The sequence below is a fragment of the Protomyctophum parallelum genome (genome assembly GCF_964188405.1).
Source record: "Protomyctophum parallelum genome assembly, chromosome: 13".
In the NCBI taxonomy this organism is placed as follows: domain Eukaryota; kingdom Metazoa; phylum Chordata; class Actinopteri; order Myctophiformes; family Myctophidae; genus Protomyctophum; species Protomyctophum parallelum.
In genome coordinates, this window is record NC_139708.1 from 39,737,300 (window position 1) to 39,756,858 (window position 19,559).

The 19,559-nt window shown below is 43.1% G+C and overlaps 1 protein-coding gene across 1 annotated transcript in view; it reads right to left on the bottom strand.

The window, feature by feature from the left end:
• The window catches only part of tom1l2a (target of myb1 like 2 membrane trafficking protein a), a 90,557-nt gene that overhangs the window by 42,648 nt on the left and 28,350 nt on the right, over positions 1-19,559 (bottom strand). The window contains exons 2-4 of the mRNA XM_083780930.1: positions 12,371-12,455; positions 2,440-2,518; positions 164-313 (exon numbers count right to left, since the gene is read on the bottom strand). Coding sequence (XP_083637056.1) covers positions 164-313; positions 2,440-2,518; positions 12,371-12,455 — 314 coding nt within the window. The remainder of the gene's footprint in view (positions 1-163; positions 314-2,439; positions 2,519-12,370; positions 12,456-19,559) is intronic.

The following is a 19,559-nucleotide window of genomic DNA, read 5'->3' on the forward strand; positions in this document are numbered from 1 at the left end:
ACACTTGTGTCTTCTGTGTGTCATGGCCGCCTCAATGCATTTCCAATGGGAGTCACATGGTTTCATGACACAACATTGTCACATGGCTGTTGCATGGCTGTCTTCTTTATGAGGGCCAGAACCTTGTCCTGTATACGATGGTTGGGAGGGTTGGTTTTGGTACCTGTATGAGGGCCAGCACCTTGTCCTGAACGATGGTGGGAGGGTTGGTTTTGGGGGAGATGATCTTGACCAGCACGCCTTCGATGAAGTCCCGGTGTGTCGCCTGCACGTGGAACCTGTGGCCACAGTTCTTCACGCACGTCTCCAACACCTGCGACACAGCACAGGCGGATAGGAGGGGAAGAAGGAGTGTTCATTTAGATTTGGTTTTGTTAAAGCCAACTAATAACATCTTTTCTTCCGGATATATCCCTGGCACAAAATATTTTGAGATGGCAGCCGGCAGCCAATTACTATATAATGTCGGGGGGGTCGTCGACTTTAACCCATTTAGACCCGAGGACGATTCTACAAATGCATTCTAAATCCTGACAGTTTTCTTGAAAAGTCCATCTTTCTATGTCAGTCGTTCTCATATAAATTTTCATGTCAAGGACCCCCAAAAATATATGTAATTGGCCCCCCCATCTGAAAACATGTTGTTCCAGGGACCCCCCCCCCCCAGAAGCAAAGATTTGAGTTAAAAACGTTCGCTCTGAAAGAATTTATATTCAAAGATTTTACGATAAAAAAATGCAGATCTACAAGCTCGTAGCGTGGCACTCGGTGCACCGCTATGAGCTTGTAGATCTGCTATTTTTCAATAGCTAAAGTATAACACAACAAAAAAGTACACCAAAAAGGGGTTTCCCGCCCAGAGCCAACTAAAAATATATTTTCTTCTGGAGATCCCTGGAACAAAAATATTTTGAGATGGCAGTCGGGCAGCCAATTAGGGTGTACTGTATAATGTCTTAATGAGTTTGAAGAAGCACTGATACAGCGCAGCATACAAGTTCTATTCAAAAAACTTGTTAGGATTTAGAAGATTATGTGCATAATCGGCGGCAGGTCTCAACGGGAGTCACTTGTGGTCAGAGTGTCCGCCCTGAGACTGGGAGGTCGGGGGTTCCATCCCCGGCCGGGTCATACCAAAAGACTCTACCAAAGGACCCAGTGCCCTCCCTGCTTGACACTCAGCATCAAGGGTTGGATTGGGGGGTGGGAAGTGAGGACGCTCCTTCACCTCCAAATGTATGAATAAATGAACCATTGTAAGCGCTTTGAGTAGGCACGTAGTGCATAGAAAAGCGCCATAAAAATGCAATTCATTATTATTATTGTGCCTTCACCGCCAGGTGTCGTCGCTGGTGGACATTTTTTGTCAACATAAATTTTTTGACACGGACACACAAAATGAATGGGCAATAATATTATCAGAAACACAAATAGATAGCCCTGAATTACAGGTCTGTAACTCTGAGAGTGTTCAAATTGGAACAATTGGAAGATAACATGTGATGAACAGTAACATGTCATAGATAACATGTGATGAACTGTAACATGTCGTACCATCAGATAACATGTGATGAATAGTAACATGTCATACCATCATCTATGACTATTCATCACATGTTATCTGACGGTACGACATGTGATGAATAGTAACATGTTGTAGAGAACATGTGATGAATAGTAACATGTGATGAATAGTAACATGTCGTAGATAACATGTGATGAATAGTAACATGTGATGAATAGTAACATGTCGTAGATAACATGTGATGAATAGTAACATGTCGTAGATAACATGTGATGAATAGTAACATGTGATGAATAGTAACATGTCGTAGAGAACATGTGATGAATAGTAACATGTGATGAATAGTAACATGTGATGAATAGTAACATGTGATGAATAGTAACATGTGATGAATAGTAACATGTCGTAGAGAACATGTGATGAATAGTAACATGTGATGAATAGTAACATGTGATGAATAGTAACATGTCGTAGATGACATGTGATGAATAGTAACATGTCGTAGATGACATGTGATGAATAGTAACATGTGATGAATAGTAACATGTGATGAATAGTAACATGTGATGAATAGTAACATGTCGTAGATAGCATGTGATGAATAGTAACATGTGATGAATAGTAACATGTCGTAGATGACATGTGATGAATAGTAACATGTCGTAGATGACATGTGATGAATAGTAACATGTCGTAGATGACATGTGATGAATAGTAACATGTCGTAGAGAACATGTGATGAATAGTAACATGTCGTAGAGAACATGTGATGAATAGTAACATGTCGTAGAGAACATGTGATGAATAGTAACATGTCGTAGAGGACATGTGATGAATAGTAACATGTCGTAGAGAACATGTGATGAATAGTAACATGTCGTAGAGAACATGTGATGAATAGTAACATGTCGTACCGTCAGGGCCAGCATGACCTCTCTGTAGTTCTTGTTTCCACTCAGTCTTTTCTTCAGAGCCCGCATGGCATCTCTGGGCCTGTTAAGAAAATCACACATTTTATTTGGGGCCTATACCAGTGTTGTTTTCGTCGACTAAAACTAAGACGGAAAATGTTTGTCGACTACCTTTTTCCACTGACGAAACTAAATGAAAACTAAGCTATGATGACTAAAACTGAGACTAAATAAACTTACAATTTCGTCAACAAATAAAATAAAATGTTAGGAAGGGACTAGTCACTATAGTGGACAAGAGATCCATTACAAGTCATTTTACAATTAGTTGCAGGCTGAAAAAAGCCGATCTACAAACTCACAATGCGTTGCGCTGCGACGCGTTGTGAGCTTGTAGATCGACCTGATCTTCAAGCTCGGCGACGTTGTCGGCTTGTCGTCGCGTCGCGTTGTTGACCCGAGACTCTGTCATTCTCCGCAATCATGTGACACCGTCTGCTGCACTACGAGGTGACCAATCATGTGACACCGTCTGCTGCACTACGAGGTGACCAATCATGTGACACCGTCTGCTGCACTACGAGGTGACCAATCATGTGACACCGTCTGCTGCACTACGAGGTGACCACTTCAGACTTATTTATACGCGGTTCATTGTGTGCAGTGTTGTTTTTGGCAGCGCATTTTGATTTTAGTTTTAGTCCATTAGTCTCTTGAATAGTTTTCATTTAGTTTTAGTCACATTTTAGTCACCCGGAAAGTGTTAGTGTTAGTCTAGTTTTAGTCTAGACTAAATCTAGAGTTGATTTAGTCGACTAAAATGTATTTTGGTGGGCGTTGGTATATCTTATCAGGATACCGATAGGTCGACTCAATAGTGTTGTTGTTCATGGTTTTGAAGGTTACATTACAGTAACTGTCATTTTCTGAACTTCAAACCTAGCTGTTGGTTATTTTACCTTTACCGACTTGTAAAGGTGCATTGGTGATGATTACTTATATCATGTACAGTACATTTTGTAAAATTACCAATATCATGTACATTTCTCTCTCTCTCTCTCTCTCTCTCTCTCTAAACCTACTGTAGTAAGTAAGAAAACGTTGACTTTCTGAGGTTGCCAGAGGTTAAAACAATTGGCGATTGCTCTGCTTCTCTTCCCAGGAACTCGTGGTGTGGCCTGAACGTTAATCCTCGATTATTAACACAACTTTTGTCCCCAAAGGAAACGACGGCGAAGATTTTTGGAATTCTTTGCACTCTCTCTCTCCCACAACAGTGCAGATAGCGTGAGGCTGCCTATAAATGAATGACTTTCTACAGAACACAAGACACTCCAGTGTTTCCCGCTGGGGCCAATATAGATCGTGCTGTGTGTGTGTGCGTGTGTGTGTGTGAGTGTGTGTGTGTGTGTGTGTGTGTGTGTGTGTGTGTGTGTGTGTGTGTGTGTGTGTGTGTGTGTGTGTGTGTGTGTGTGTGTGTGTGTGTGCGTGCGTGCGCACGTGGGTGTCAGGAATGTGCACGATAAAGAGAAACAGAGCTCATAGAATGGCGGAAACAAAAACATCTGCATAAAAATGTTGAACCACTTCAGCACCGGTTTATTACCACCCGTGTCGTACGACCGCGTCACTCACTAGCCCGGAGGAGCTAAAACATATAGAATAGAATAATTGGAGAGCTGCTATTTTATGCTATTGTCACTATTTCAGACAATTTGGGAAAATTATTTGCAAAAAATAATTATAATATTAATAAAAATTGTGACAATTTTCACATACGATGACATTGGTCAAAACAGTTGATTTTTGAGTGGTGCCACCACTCCAAGGAGCAGCAATGTCCGTGTCCGCCTGTATGTATGTGACATTAATGAGCACCAGTATGACTATAAGTACCAGTAGGGGCGCTGTTGTGCCAGAAACTGAGAGAGAGATAGTGCTGTACTGTTGCCTGCTAATGAGAGAGAGAGAGAGAGAGAGAGAGAGAGAGAGAGAGGGAGGGGGGGGGGAGAGGTGAGTTGCACCACTCAGTTCACACAGGTGTGATTTTACGTTTACGTTTTGTGCGTAATATACAAAATGATTCTTGGCCCTCATCAGTCACTCCTCGGTTGCCAAGTCTGCTTATTATAGGCGGACGTTGGGCTTGTTTCCTATAATGTTGTTCAAACCAGCGGTTCTCAAATGTTTTCACGCCAGGGACCCACAAATTAATACAAACAATGTATTTGTCCCAGGGGGGCAGTCAGCCAGATATTTCGTGAAGCCTCATTTGAAATCGGTAGTTCATATAATGGCCTGTTGTGGCGCTGGACCGGACCCAAAAAGCCCCATAGCTCCATAGAGGCCCATGTATTTTGGCCCAACTTCACCTAGACTGTATTACCTTAATAAACATGGTCATGAATACTTTCTTCTTCCAGTCACTAGTTTAAAGTCTCATTTCTAATGTCATAATATTCTTTTTGGAAAATTATGGTCCCATTAATTAAAAAAATGACCATAAAGAAAAGAAAACATCGCGTATGTTCTGAGGGGCGTGGCTACCATTACAGTCTATGATCGGGATTCCCCTCCCACTCGAGTCAAAATAAAAACCAACGGAGAAGAAGGGGGGAAGTCCCGCCTCGTTGTCTGGGCAGCCAATGACCAGCTGGTATACAAAACGGAGCCAGCCAATGGCCAGCTGGTACCAAAGATGGCGACTTACATCAGGAATTAGCATATTATTACAGGCTTCATTTTACGTTCATGTTAGACCCGGGGAACGCTTTGTCCATATTTTTTACAGTCTATGATTTGTCCACAGAACCCCCATCTGAACATATGTTTTGCCAGGGACCCTCTTAGATGACTGGTCTATATTGGATTGATCTGGTGTATAAAATGTTCCAGAACAATTCCACATTTTTCACATTGTTTACGTTTTTGTGTGTGTGCGTGCGTGTGTGCGTACATGCGTGCGCGCGCATGTGATCTTTTCTTTTGGGCTCGTTTCCGTAGACCTGTGTCCACCTGTTTCTCTCACAAGATCTGGCAACAGTGAGAGACAACAGCAGTGTCAGTGCGGGTCTGCATGAGTCATCATGGACCTGGCGACCTGACCTGATGGTGAACTCACACACTGACTCGCTCATTGATCAGTGGTAGAAAGTAACTAAGTACTTTTACTTAAGTACTGTACTGAAGTACAATTGAGGTATTTCTACTTTACTTGAGTATTTCCAATTCCCAATACTTTTACTTCTACTCCACTACATTTCGGAGCCAAAATGTGTACTTTTACTCCACTACAGTCATTTGGAAACTTTAGTTACTAGTTACTTTGGCGATTTTTCTACACATTTTGAATTTGTGAAATTTTACTTTTAGTACTTTAAGTACATTTTAATGCCGATACTTTTGTACTTTTACTCAAATACATTTTCAGTTCCGTATACTTTTACTTGTGACGAAGTAGTTCTAAATTGCAGTATTGGTATACTTTTACTTAAGTGAAACAATTGAGTATACGCTGTGGAAACACAACTGTAACCAGGCAGAAACCGGAGCTTCTGCACAATAGTATACAGTGTTGTTTTTGGCAGCAAATGTCTATTTTTAGTTTAGTCATAGTCTTTGGAATGAAACTTAGTGTTAGTCTAGTTGTAGTCGACTAAATCTGCAGTTCGTTTAGTCGACTAAAATGTATTCTGGCGGGCCTTGATGGCGTCGTAATGGCTGATTTTACACTTGTTGAAAATAGCCGATCTACAAGCTCACAACGCGTCGCGCTGCAAGCTTGTAGATCGGCAATTTTCAACATGCAACCAAGTGGTGTTGCACGGTGGCACGGTGTAGACTAATATGCATGTCAAACTGGGGGTCCTTGAAATTAAACGGGTCACTGCTAGAGCCGTAAAAATCTTCTCTTATTCAGACCAGTGTGTGTCCAGTGGAAACCTCGTTTAGAATCAGATCTCAGGTCAGAATGGGTTATGGGGGGGGGGGGGGGGGGTCCCTGGCATATCTTTTCAAATGGGGGTCCGTGGGCTAATTAGTGTCAATCTGGGGGTCCTTGACGTGAAGAACCACTGCTCCAAAACACACCGATTGGTCACATAAAAACACTGAACCACTGCTCCAAAACACACAGATGGGTCACATAAAAACACTGAACCACTGCTCCAAAACACACCGATGGGTCACATAAAAACACTGAACCACTGCTCCAAAACACACCGATGGGTCACATAAAAACACTGGAACCACTGCTCCAAAACACACTGATGGGTCACATAAAAACACTGGAACCACTGCTCCAAAACACACTGATGGGTCACATAAAAACACTGAACCACTGCTCCAAAACACACTGATGGGTCACATAAAAACACTGAACCACTGCTCCAAAACACACTGATGGGTCACATAAAAACACTGAACCACTGCTCCAAAACACACTGATGGGTCACATAAAAACACTGGAACCACTGCTCCAAAACACACTGATGGGTCATATAAAAACACTGAACCACTGCTCCTAAACACACTGATGAGTCACATAAAAACACTGAACCACTGCTCCAAAACACACCGATGGGTCACATAAAAACACTGGAACCACTGCTCCAAAACACACCGATGGGTCACATAAAAACACTGAACCACTGCTCCAAAACACACCGATGGGTCACATAAAAACACTGAACCACTGCTCCAACACACCGATGGGTCACATAAAAACACTGAACCACTGCTCCAAAACACACCGATGGGTCACATAAAAACACTGAACCACTGCTCCAAAACACACCGATGGGTCACATAAAAACACTGAACCACTGCTCCAAAACACACTGATGGGTCACATAAAAACACTGAACCACTGCTCCAAAACACACCGATGGGTCACATAAAAACACTGAACCACTGCTCCAAAACACACTGATGGGTCACATAAAAACACTGAACCACTGCTCCAAAACACACCGATGGGTCACATAAAAACACTGAACCACTGCTCCAAAACACACCGATGGGTCACATAAAAACACTGAACCACTGCTCCAAAACACACTGATGGGTCACATAAAAACACTGAACCACTGCTCCAAAACACACCGATGGGTCACATAAAAACACTGAACCACTGCTCCAAAACACACTGATGGGTCACATAAAAACACTGAACCACTGCTCCAAAACACACCGATGGGTCACATAAAAACACTGAACCACTGCTCCAAAACACACCGATGGGTCACATAAAAACACTGAACCACTGCTCCAAAACACACTGATGGGTCACATAAAAACACTGAACCACTGCTCCAAAACACACTGATGGGTCACATAAAAACACTGAACCACTGCTCCAAAACACACCGATGGGTCACATAAAAACACTGAACCACTGCTCCAAAACACACCGATGTGTCACATAAAAACACTGAACCACTGCTCCAAAACACACTGATGGGTCACATAAAAACACTGAACCACTGCTCCAAAACACACTGATGGGTCACATAAAAACACTGAACCACTGCTCCAAAACACACCGATGGGTCACATAAAAACACTGAACCACTGCTCCAAAACACACCGATGGGTCACATAAAAACACTGAACCACTGCTCCAAAACACACCGATTGGTCACATAAAAACACTGAACCACTGCTCCAAAACACACCGATGGGTCACATAAAAACACTGAACCACTGCTCCAAAACACACCGATGTGTCACATAAAAACACTGAACCACTGCTCCAAAACACACTGATGGGTCACATAAAAACACTGAACCACTGCTCCAAAACACACTGATGGGTCACATAAAAACACTGGACCACTGCTCCAAAACACACTGATGGGTCACATAAAAACACTGAACCACTGCTCCAAAACACACTGATGGGTCACATAAAAACACTGAACCACTGCTCCAAAACACACCGATGTGTCACATAAAAACACTGAACCACTGCTCCAAAACACACCGATGGGTCACATAAAAACACTGAACCACTGCTCCAAAACACACCGATGGGTCACATAAAAACACTGAACCACTGCTCCAAAACACACCGATGGGTCACATAAAAACACTGAACCACTGCTCCAAAACACACCGATTGGTCACATAAAAACACTGAACCACTGCTCCAAAACACACTGATGGGTCACATAAAAACACTGAACCACTGCTCCAAAACACACCGATGGGTCACATAAAAACACTGAACCACTGCTCCAAAACACACTGATGGGTCACATAAAAACACTGAACCACTGCTCCAAAACACACTGATGGGTCACATAAAAACACTGAACCACTGCTCCAAAACACACCGATGGGTCACATAAAAACACTGAACCACTGCTCCAAAACACACTGATGGGTCACATAAAAACACTGAACCACTGCTCCAAAACACACTGATGGGTCACATAAAAACACTGAACCACTGCTCCAAAACACACTGATGGGTCACATAAAAACACTGAACCACTGCTCCAAAACACACCGATGTGTCACATAAAAACACTGAACCACTGCTCCAAAACACACCGATGTGTCACATAAAAACACTGAACCACTGCTCCAAAACACACTGATGGGTCACATAAAAACACTGAACCACTGCTCCAAAACACACTGATGGGTCACATAAAAACACTGAACCACTGCTCCAAAACACACCGATGGGTCACATAAAAACACTGAACCACTGCTCCAAAACACACTGATGGGTCACATAAAAACACTGAACCACTGCTCCAAAACACACCGATGTGTCACATAAAAACACTGAACCACTGCTCCAAAACACACCGATGGGTCACATAAAAACACTGAACCACTGCTCCAAAACACACCGATGGGTCACATAAAAACACTGAACCACTGCTCCAAAACACACTGATGGGTCACATAAAAACACTGAACCACTGCTCCAAAACACACCGATGGGTCACATAAAAACACTGAACCACTGCTCCAAAACACACTGATGGGTCACATAAAAACACTGAACCACTGCTCCAAAACACACCGATGGGTCACATAAAAACACTGAACCACTGCTCCAAAACACACCGATGGGTCACATAAAAACACTGAACCACTGCTCCAAAACACACTGATGGGTCACATAAAAACACTGAACCACTGCTCCAAAACACACTGATGGGTCACATAAAAACACTGAACCACTGCTCCAAAACACACCGATGGGTCACATAAAAACACTGAACCACTGCTCCAAAACACACCGATGTGTCACATAAAAACACTGAACCACTGCTCCAAAACACACTGATGGGTCACATAAAAACACTGAACCACTGCTCCAAAACACACTGATGGGTCACATAAAAACACTGAACCACTGCTCCAAAACACACCGATGGGTCACATAAAAACACTGAACCACTGCTCCAAAACACACCGATGGGTCACATAAAAACACTGAACCACTGCTCCAAAACACACCGATTGGTCACATAAAAACACTGAACCACTGCTCCAAAACACACCGATGGGTCACATAAAAACACTGAACCACTGCTCCAAAACACACCGATGGGTCACATAAAAACACTGAACCACTGCTCCAAAACACACCGATGGGTCACATAAAAACACTGAACCACTGCTCCAAAACACACCGATGTGTCACATAAAAACACTGAACCACTGCTCCAAAACACACTGATGGGTCACATAAAAACACTGAACCACTGCTCCAAAACACACTGATGGGTCACATAAAAACACTGGACCACTGCTCCAAAACACACTGATGGGTCACATAAAAACACTGAACCACTGCTCCAAAACACACTGATGGGTCACATAAAAATACTGAACCACTGCTCCAAAACACACCGATGTGTCACATAAAAACACTGAACCACTGCTCCAAAACACACCGATGGGTCACATAAAAACACTGAACCACTGCTCCAAAACACACCGATGGGTCACATAAAAACACTGAACCACTGCTCCAAAACACACCGATGGGTCACATAAAAACACTGAACCACTGCTCCAAAACACACCGATTGGTCACATAAAAACACTGAACCACTGCTCCAAAACACACTGATGGGTCACATAAAAACACTGAACCACTGCTCCAAAACACACCGATGGGTCACATAAAAACACTGAACCACTGCTCCAAAACACACTGATGGGTCACATAAAAACACTGAACCACTGCTCCAAAACACACTGATGGGTCACATAAAAACACTGAACCACTGCTCCAAAACACACCGATGGGTCACATAAAAACACTGAACCACTGCTCCAAAACACACTGATGGGTCACATAAAAACACTGAACCACTGCTCCAAAACACACTGATGGGTCACATAAAAACACTGAACCACTGCTCCAAAACACACTGATGGGTCACATAAAAACACTGAACCACTGCTCCAAAACACACCGATGTGTCACATAAAAACACTGAACCACTGCTCCAAAACACACCGATGTGTCACATAAAAACACTGAACCACTGCTCCAAAACACACTGATGGGTCACATAAAAACACTGAACCACTGCTCCAAAACACACTGATGGGTCACATAAAAACACTGAACCACTGCTCCAAAACACACCGATGGGTCACATAAAAACACTGAACCACTGCTCCAAAACACACTGATGGGTCACATAAAAACACTGAACCACTGCTCCAAAACACACTGATGGGTCACATAAAAACACTGAACCACTGCTCCAAAACACACCGATGGGTCACATAAAAACACTGAACCACTGCTCCAAAACACACCGATGGGTCACATAAAAACACTGAACCACTGCTCCAAAACACACCGATGTGTCACATAAAAACACTGAACCACTGCTCCAAAACACACTGATGGGTCACATAAAAACACTGAACCACTGCTCCAAAACACACCGATGTGTCACATAAAAACACTGAACCACTGCTCCAAAACACACCGATGGGTCACATAAAAACACTGAACCACTGCTCCAAAACACACTGATGGGTCACATAAAAACACTGAACCACTGCTCCAAAACACACCGATGGGTCACATAAAAACACTGAACCACTGCTCCAAAACACACTGATGGGTCACATAAAAACACTGAACCACTGCTCCAAAACACACCGATGGGTCACATAAAAACACTGAACCACTGCTCCAAAACACACCGATGGGTCACATAAAAACACTGAACCACTGCTCCAAAACACACTGATGGGTCACATAAAAACACTGAACCACTGCTCCAAAACACACTGATGGGTCACATAAAAACACTGAACCACTGCTCCAAAACACACTGATGGGTCACATAAAAACACTGAACCACTGCTCCAAAACACACCGATGGGTCACATAAAAACACTGAACCACTGCTCCAAAACACACTGATGGGTCACATAAAAACACTGAACCACTGCTCCAAAACACACCGATGTGTCACATAAAAACACTGAACCACTGCTCCAAAACACACTGATGGGTCACATAAAAACACTGAACCACTGCTCCAAAACACACCGATGGGTCACATAAAAACACTGAACCACTGCTCCAAAACACACCGATGTGTCACATAAAAACACTGAACCACTGCTCCAAAACACACCGATGGGTCACATAAAAACACTGAACCACTGCTCCAAAACACACTGATGGGTCACATAAAAACACTGAACCACTGCTCCAAAACACACTGATGGGTCACATAAAAACACTGAACCACTGCTCCAAAACACACCGATGGGTCACATAAAAACACTGAACCACTGCTCCAAAACACACCGATTGGTCACATAAAAACACTGAACCACTGCTCCAAAACACACCGATGGGTCACATAAAAACACTGAACCACTGCTCCAAAACACACCGATGGTGCACATAAAAACACTGGTAACAACTCACCCCTCCTCCGTCTCGTTGACGATGTCACAGATCTCCATGTTGAGAGTCCAGTCCTCGTTTTGCAGACCCCCGTCTGTGGCCCTCTCTGTGACAAAAAAAGACAGACAGACATCAATTCGTAAGTCTGAGACGTTTAGCAAGATCGGCTCTTTCGCCTCTTCTTCGCACGAAGACGTATTTATATGGGCTTAAGTTGTTACGGCGACAGAGAGAGTGCTTTGTGCGCATTCAGTTTCAGTTCGGTTTAGGCCATTTAGCAGATGTTATCTCTTATCCAGAGTGACTTACACGACTTATAGCGAGTGTGTGTGTGTGTGTGTGTGTGTGTGTGCGTGCGTGCGTGTGTGTGTCACGCTGTAACACCACCTGCCCGCCACCAGAGGGCACAACTGTATCACACACACACACGCACACACACGCAAAATGTAACTTTAAAAAAAACCTTAAAAAAAGTACATAATTTATTCGAATTGTTGTTATTGCAATTTATGAGCTGCGTTCGCTTCCCGCGTTTGCGCGTCTTACTTGTACAAGTGTATGTGTGTAACGCCCGGGATTCGAACTCGGGTCTCCCGCGTGAAAGTCCAACATCTTAACCACTAGACCAAAGGGATATCCCTATGGACCGGGGGAGATATTAGACTTTTAGATATTAAAGACTTTTAGATATTAAATACTTTTGAAGCCATCAGGCAGAGGCTCTGAGCCTCTCTGCTATACATGTGCATCAGTAAACAGAGAAAACATGAACTGTATAGTGAACAAACATAAGCATAAACAGTCAGTAAACAGAGAAAACATGAACTGTATAGTGAACAAACATAAGCATAAACAGTCACATAAGTAGCAGAGTGCAAAAGTGACCATGTTAGTGTACAGTATAGTGCTTCACGTAAACAACAGCATATCGCAGCTAGCACTCCAGTGAGGTCAGCTGAGTAATGCAGACTAATTACTGTCCAGCCAGGCTGTGGCTTCACTTACGCATTGATATAATGTTAGGTGTGAAGAATGATGTGTACTGTACATGTATAAGCATTATCTGTCTCCCATGTGCTGACCTGATGACAATGATCTTTGATTTTAAAAGTAACTACAGAAAGAAAGGAAACTAGACTGTAAAGTGTCATTTTGCTGGGGTCCCCTGGGGGTCCAAACATTTCATGGATGAAGGCAAACACAACTGTTTGGTGGAGGTGTACAACAATAAGAAAGCCAAGTCAAACTAATTTTTCCACCGACGAAAACTAAATGAAAACTAAATGAAAACTAAATGAAAACTAAATGAAAACTAAATGAAAACTAAATGAAAACTAAATGAAAACTAAGCTATGATGACTAAAACTAAGACTAAATATACTGACAATTTCGTCAACAAATATGTTAGGAAGGGACTAGTGGAAGAGATCCAGTATAAGTAATTTTACAATTAGTTGCATGCTGAAAATAGCCGATCTACAAGCTCACTACGACGGCATCAAGGCCTACCAAAATACATTTTAGTTGACTAAATTAACTGTCAATTTAGTAGACTAAAATCTTAGGACATTTAGTCAACCAAAACAAGACTAAACACTAAAACATTCCGGGTGACTAAAATGTGACTAAAACTAAGTGAAAACTATTCAAGAGACTATGACCAAAACTAAAAATCAAAATCTGCAGCCAAAAACAACACTGGTACCAACAATGCATTCCTATTCCTTCGAGTTTGGTTTAAACAAGCAAACAAACAAGCAGTCCACACTCCACAGACACATTACACCATCCACTACCAGTAGGGTGGCCACCTGCAAGACCTCAGAAAGGAGGACACTTTTGCGGGGCCCGCTCCCCCGACCCCCCCCCCCCCCCCCCCCCCCCCCAGATTCGCTCCCCCCCCCCCCTCCCAGATATTATTATTATTATTACTACTACTATTGCACCTGGTTTTCACCACCATCATCTCCAGCATTATGTCCACAGAGAACATATATTTGCTAATTAAATTAACCTTTTTAAATGATAGGGTACCACAAAGGCCATTCATTTTATAATACATTTATTTTATTTCATGTTTAGATATGTTTTATGTTTAATCTCTTTCTTGTGGGTTTTTTTTATAGTCTTATGGTCATCGGTGTGGGACATAGTATGATGCCAGTAGCCTATATGTTCACAGTGCTTTAGCCTCCCTTTCTTTATGATGTCGAGTTCCTTGCTCCATTGCTCATTAAATGTAGTTTTACATTTCATTTATCTCTGCATTAACTATCCTAAAGTGATTGTGAGAGCACACATTCCACAACAAACAAACCGACCGTCCCACTGGCAGTGTTGCCAGGTTTTGGAAGAGAACCAAGCAACCATGTCTATGAAAACAAGCCCAAAAGAAGCCTGACTAGGCTTAGTAGGCTATTTTATAAAACAAGCCCAAAGTCGCTTATAATTAAGCGGACATGGCAACACTACGAACGTCTCCTCTCTCTTGACAGAGGGAGTGTGGCCGGCTCCCTGCGGAGCTGAGCAGCGCTGCGGAGATTTTAATACCCAGACGACGTAAATGACAGTTATGACACAAGCATTGTATATCACAAAAAAACAGACAATTATGTGTCCGACTGTCCAGCCGGAGGTTGAGGTGGGAGGAGGACAGGTGGGTCTAAAACCGGACTGTCCGGCGTGAAACCGGACGTCTGGCCACCCTAACTACCAGAGCTATACTGAATTATAAATGCTCAAACTGTGTTCGGAAGCTAAACGGTCACCGGGGGTTGTGTTGTCGTTGTTGTTGTTGTTGTCAGTTAGAGACTCTTGTCACTCTTGCTGTGGGAAAGTGAAAGGCCTCACTCACACTGTTGCAACATGCATACAACATTCTGTCTTGTGTCTTGGGCGTGGCGGGCCCCCATGACGATTATGAAAACATTTCGTCCCTGAACACAACATAGGAAAACAACAAGTACCACGATACAGACATTACAATGCACAGACGGGAAGAAACAAACAAACAAGACAAAACAAGTACACCACAGTCTTGACGTGATTGACTGTCACCAGAGTCTTTGTTTTATTCACAACCGTTGAAGCGCAGTCTAGAAGGGTCCACTGTATCCAAGACTGGTTCCCATGCCTTCGTGAACCCTTCCATGTTATCGCAGAGGAGATAAGTCAGTTTAATAGCACCTCCTCCAGCCCTAACAGCCAGCATGCCACACACTGACTGACACACAGACAGACAGAGGCTACAAGTGGTGAACTGCCTCTAAAGTATACATGGGCAACTGGCGGCCCCACCTTCACTTAACGAGGCCCAATATCAGAATACTGATATATTATTGATTTCAGCTGTTCCAATTCCAAACATGACCCATGCTTTAATTACTTCAGTCTATTAAACTAGCAGATGAATGACTAGTAATACAATTTATTGTCTTTTATTTTTTACAAGTTAACATAAGTATAATTTGAGGACTTTATGTTAATATATGACATATGGCCAAAGCATTTCCGAGGCTCCTCCTCAGCCAAAAACTTTGAGAACCACCGATATACTGTAGAGAGGAACTCAGAGAGGCGAGGACCAACCAGAGACACTGTTACCATGGAGACTGGATACAGCCCACACAGGTGGACTGGATACAGCCCATACAGGTGGTACCATGGAGACTGGATACAGCCCATACAGGTGGTACCATGGAGACTGGATACAGCCCATACAGGTGGTACCATGGAGCAGGGCTCCAGACTAACTTTTTTCACCACCGTCCCGGAACCGTCCCAAAATACAATTTGAACCGTCCCGAAGTAAATGTATACCGTCCCGGGGGGAAAAAAAGTACAAAAAAGCACCACTCAAATTGTGAAATGAATAACTGTATTCCTATTGTAATAGAAATACAATTAAGCCAAACAAATAATGTACTGTATTGAATACATGCAGTACATTATTTGTTTGGCTTCATGTTTCTTCTGTAGATACACTGATTTAGTCAAAATGCTCCCAGATGAAAAATAGGGCTTGGTTAAAAATGTTAATCGAATTAATCAGAGGCTTTGTAATTAATTAATCTAAATTAATCATATTTTAATCGCATATCAATATTCGACCTGAGAACAGTGATATTTATTTTCAAATGGATTTTGTTATTTTGGTGTAGCCTACCAGTGAATCAATGAATAGTGACTACAGTAGCTTATAAAACTTTGGTGTAGGCTACTTGATCAAGACCAACAGATAACGTGCAGCAATGCAGGTATATGAATACTCAAATGTCTATTACATGGTTGGCATGAGAAAACAAATAAAAACAACTTTATTAGGGGGAATACTAAGACGAAGACACAGTGTTGGGGCAGCAATTCCAGAACAATCTGAGCATTAGAAAACATCTGTTGCTTCAGAGGATATATACTTATTTAATGTCGATGCCAGCGAGTGCAGTTATACTTTCATCCGACGGAGCATTGGTCCGAACGACAACCTACCTCCTCCCTCACCCTAACCCTAACCTCCCCCGGGGCAGACACCTAAACCTAACCGCAACCCTCTCCCGACCCGCAGCGCACCTCGGAGCATTGCTCCTTGCTCTGTCGGATGATAGTATGCCTCCCGATGCCAGCTAGCAAGCCTAGCATGGAAGCTAACGTTAAACGTTGGTGTAGTACTGTAGCCCCATGTCCATATGGAACCTTTCTGTGGCACACAACCATGGTTTTATGCACGCTTCCAACCGATAGTTTTTCAATCTAAATGTCCCATCCACGGGGCAAAAGCAATATAATTCCTATGATTCCGTTGGGTGAATGTATAGTGTGTGTGTTGTTGTTGCTGTTGTCAACTGTCTGACTCTGACGGCACGGCAAATTCTCATGCTGCTCATCGCTGCACACAAAATGCGCATTTTCAGTGTAAAAACTCCTCTCGTCCCGAAACCGTCCCGAATGAGATACATTTATGTCCCAAATAGATATTTTACAGTCCCCAGGACGTCGGGACGCCGTTAATCTCGAGCCCTGCCATGGAGACTGGATACAGCCCATACAGGTGGTACCATGGAGACTGGATACAGCCCATACAGGGAGACTGGATACAGCCCATACAGGTGGACTGGATACAGCCCATACAGGTGGACTGGATACAGCCCATACAGGTGGACTGGATACAGCCCATACAGGTGGACTGGATACAGCCCATACAGGTGGTACCATGGAGACTGGATACAGCCCATACAGGGAGACTGGATACAGCCCATACAGGGAGACTGGATACAGCCCATACAGGTGGTAAAGTGTTTTTTTTTCTTCAAATCCATAGTAAATCTTTCAAAATTCAAAATAAGTAAATAATTCGCTGAAAATAGCAGATGAACAAGCCGACACACATACTGTACCACATAAATTCAACTTTATTCAAGTGTCAAATCACAACAAGTTGTCTCAAGAAAGACACTCCACATGTTAGAGCAGAGACCCGACAGTCCCACCCTGAGCAAAGCACGTTCGTGACACCGACAGTGATCGGATATTTCCAGTGAAAGCGTTCCCCCCACGATAACAGAAAGAAAACTGAAAAACAACACACTAGTATTATGCGGTTAAGATGTTTTGTTGTCAGTCAGGGTCCAGGGAATGCAGCCGTTAAGACACCGCAGACAGCAATTATTTGACCTTTTTCTTTTTTTTTACGACATTGGTATCGGCAATTAATAGCAATTATTTATGCAGCACGTGTTTGCTAGTTCATCGAGTTAAATGTAATTGTCATATACAAGATAGAATATTGGTCAAAAGGATAAACCGTGGGATAGGACGACTCTCCGAGGAGATGTGGCGTTGGTCAGCCTATAATCATTAAGTGTAAACATGTTAAGATGTTTAGTTATGCGTTCAGGGAATGCAGGACTGACGAGTTCAGCTTGCAGATGTTGGAACAGCTGCTCACTTGAAGTCTATTTGCTGGGACCGAGACCTTGGTCTTGTAGGTTTACCGATTAATTGAGAGGCAGTGTTTTTTGGCGATATATTTCTTTACATTTTTTGTATACATCAACAAATCATCACGAACCCACTACCATCTCACAACGCATCTGCAGAATTGCAGATATTCTATTTTCAACATTTCTTTCTCAGAATCCATTAACCGCAATAGAGGCAAAAGTTTGAAATAACCCCGATATTAGCCTCGGTCCCATGCTTACTTATATATCTGCGAAAAGAAAAGCCTGGTCACAACGTATAAGGCAGAGAAGCTATCGGCGGACGTATCCTCCGGAACACCAGTCAAAATGTATTTCCCCCGGGTATACGATATTTTCCCGACCAATCACAACACTTGTTTCATTTGCGGAGAATGTAAACTGATTTTGTAAAGCATCAACGTCATTCCCTTGGGCGATACTTCCGCTAAAATCCCGCTGATAGTCTTTTCAGCGTAGGTCTTGCCCAGGGTGCCCCGATATCGATTTGAAGTCATATCAGCAAACAGCCCTAGGCTGAGTTCCTGACTGACTGACTGACTGACTGACTGGCTGGCTGGCTGGCTGACTGACTGACTGACTGGCTGGCTGGCTGACTGACTGACTGACTGAAATATATTCCCATTAGAGACAGATGTTAGAGCTTAGTTCAGAACCCCCACCCCTACCCCCCTGGTGCCAGCTGTCATGCCCAGGCCAAGGACACCATCCCTGGGGGCTGTGTGGTGGTCCTGTTTCACCTGCAGGCTGCTGAACACGGCGACGACGACACCCCCATGACTTATTCATTATATACCTGTCCTCCTCCTCCTCCTCCGCTGCTCAGAAAGAATCTACCCGACTGTCACGTCAGTGCTGGGAGAGGAGAGGTGGCAGATGGATGGATGGATGGATGGATGTACAGCCAGGGGGCTTTGGAGGGAAAACTTTGACTGCCGGTATACTACTACCAACAGAAACACACAAACGTTTTGCTTTTCGTGTGTGTGTGTGTGTGTGTGTGTGTGGTGGCGGAGCATTGGGAAGAAGACTTTAACCGTCTATACTTCCACTGGGATATACATTTTCAATTCCGTACTTTTACTTGTAACAGAGTACTTCTAAATCGCAGTATTTGGAAGTACTGAAAAGTACAAAAAAAGTACAAAGAAAAGTAGAGGAAGTGAGAGGGCGGGGGGGGGGGGGGAGCAAGAAAGAAGATAGATTTACGGGTGGAGTATAGTGAGCTTGAA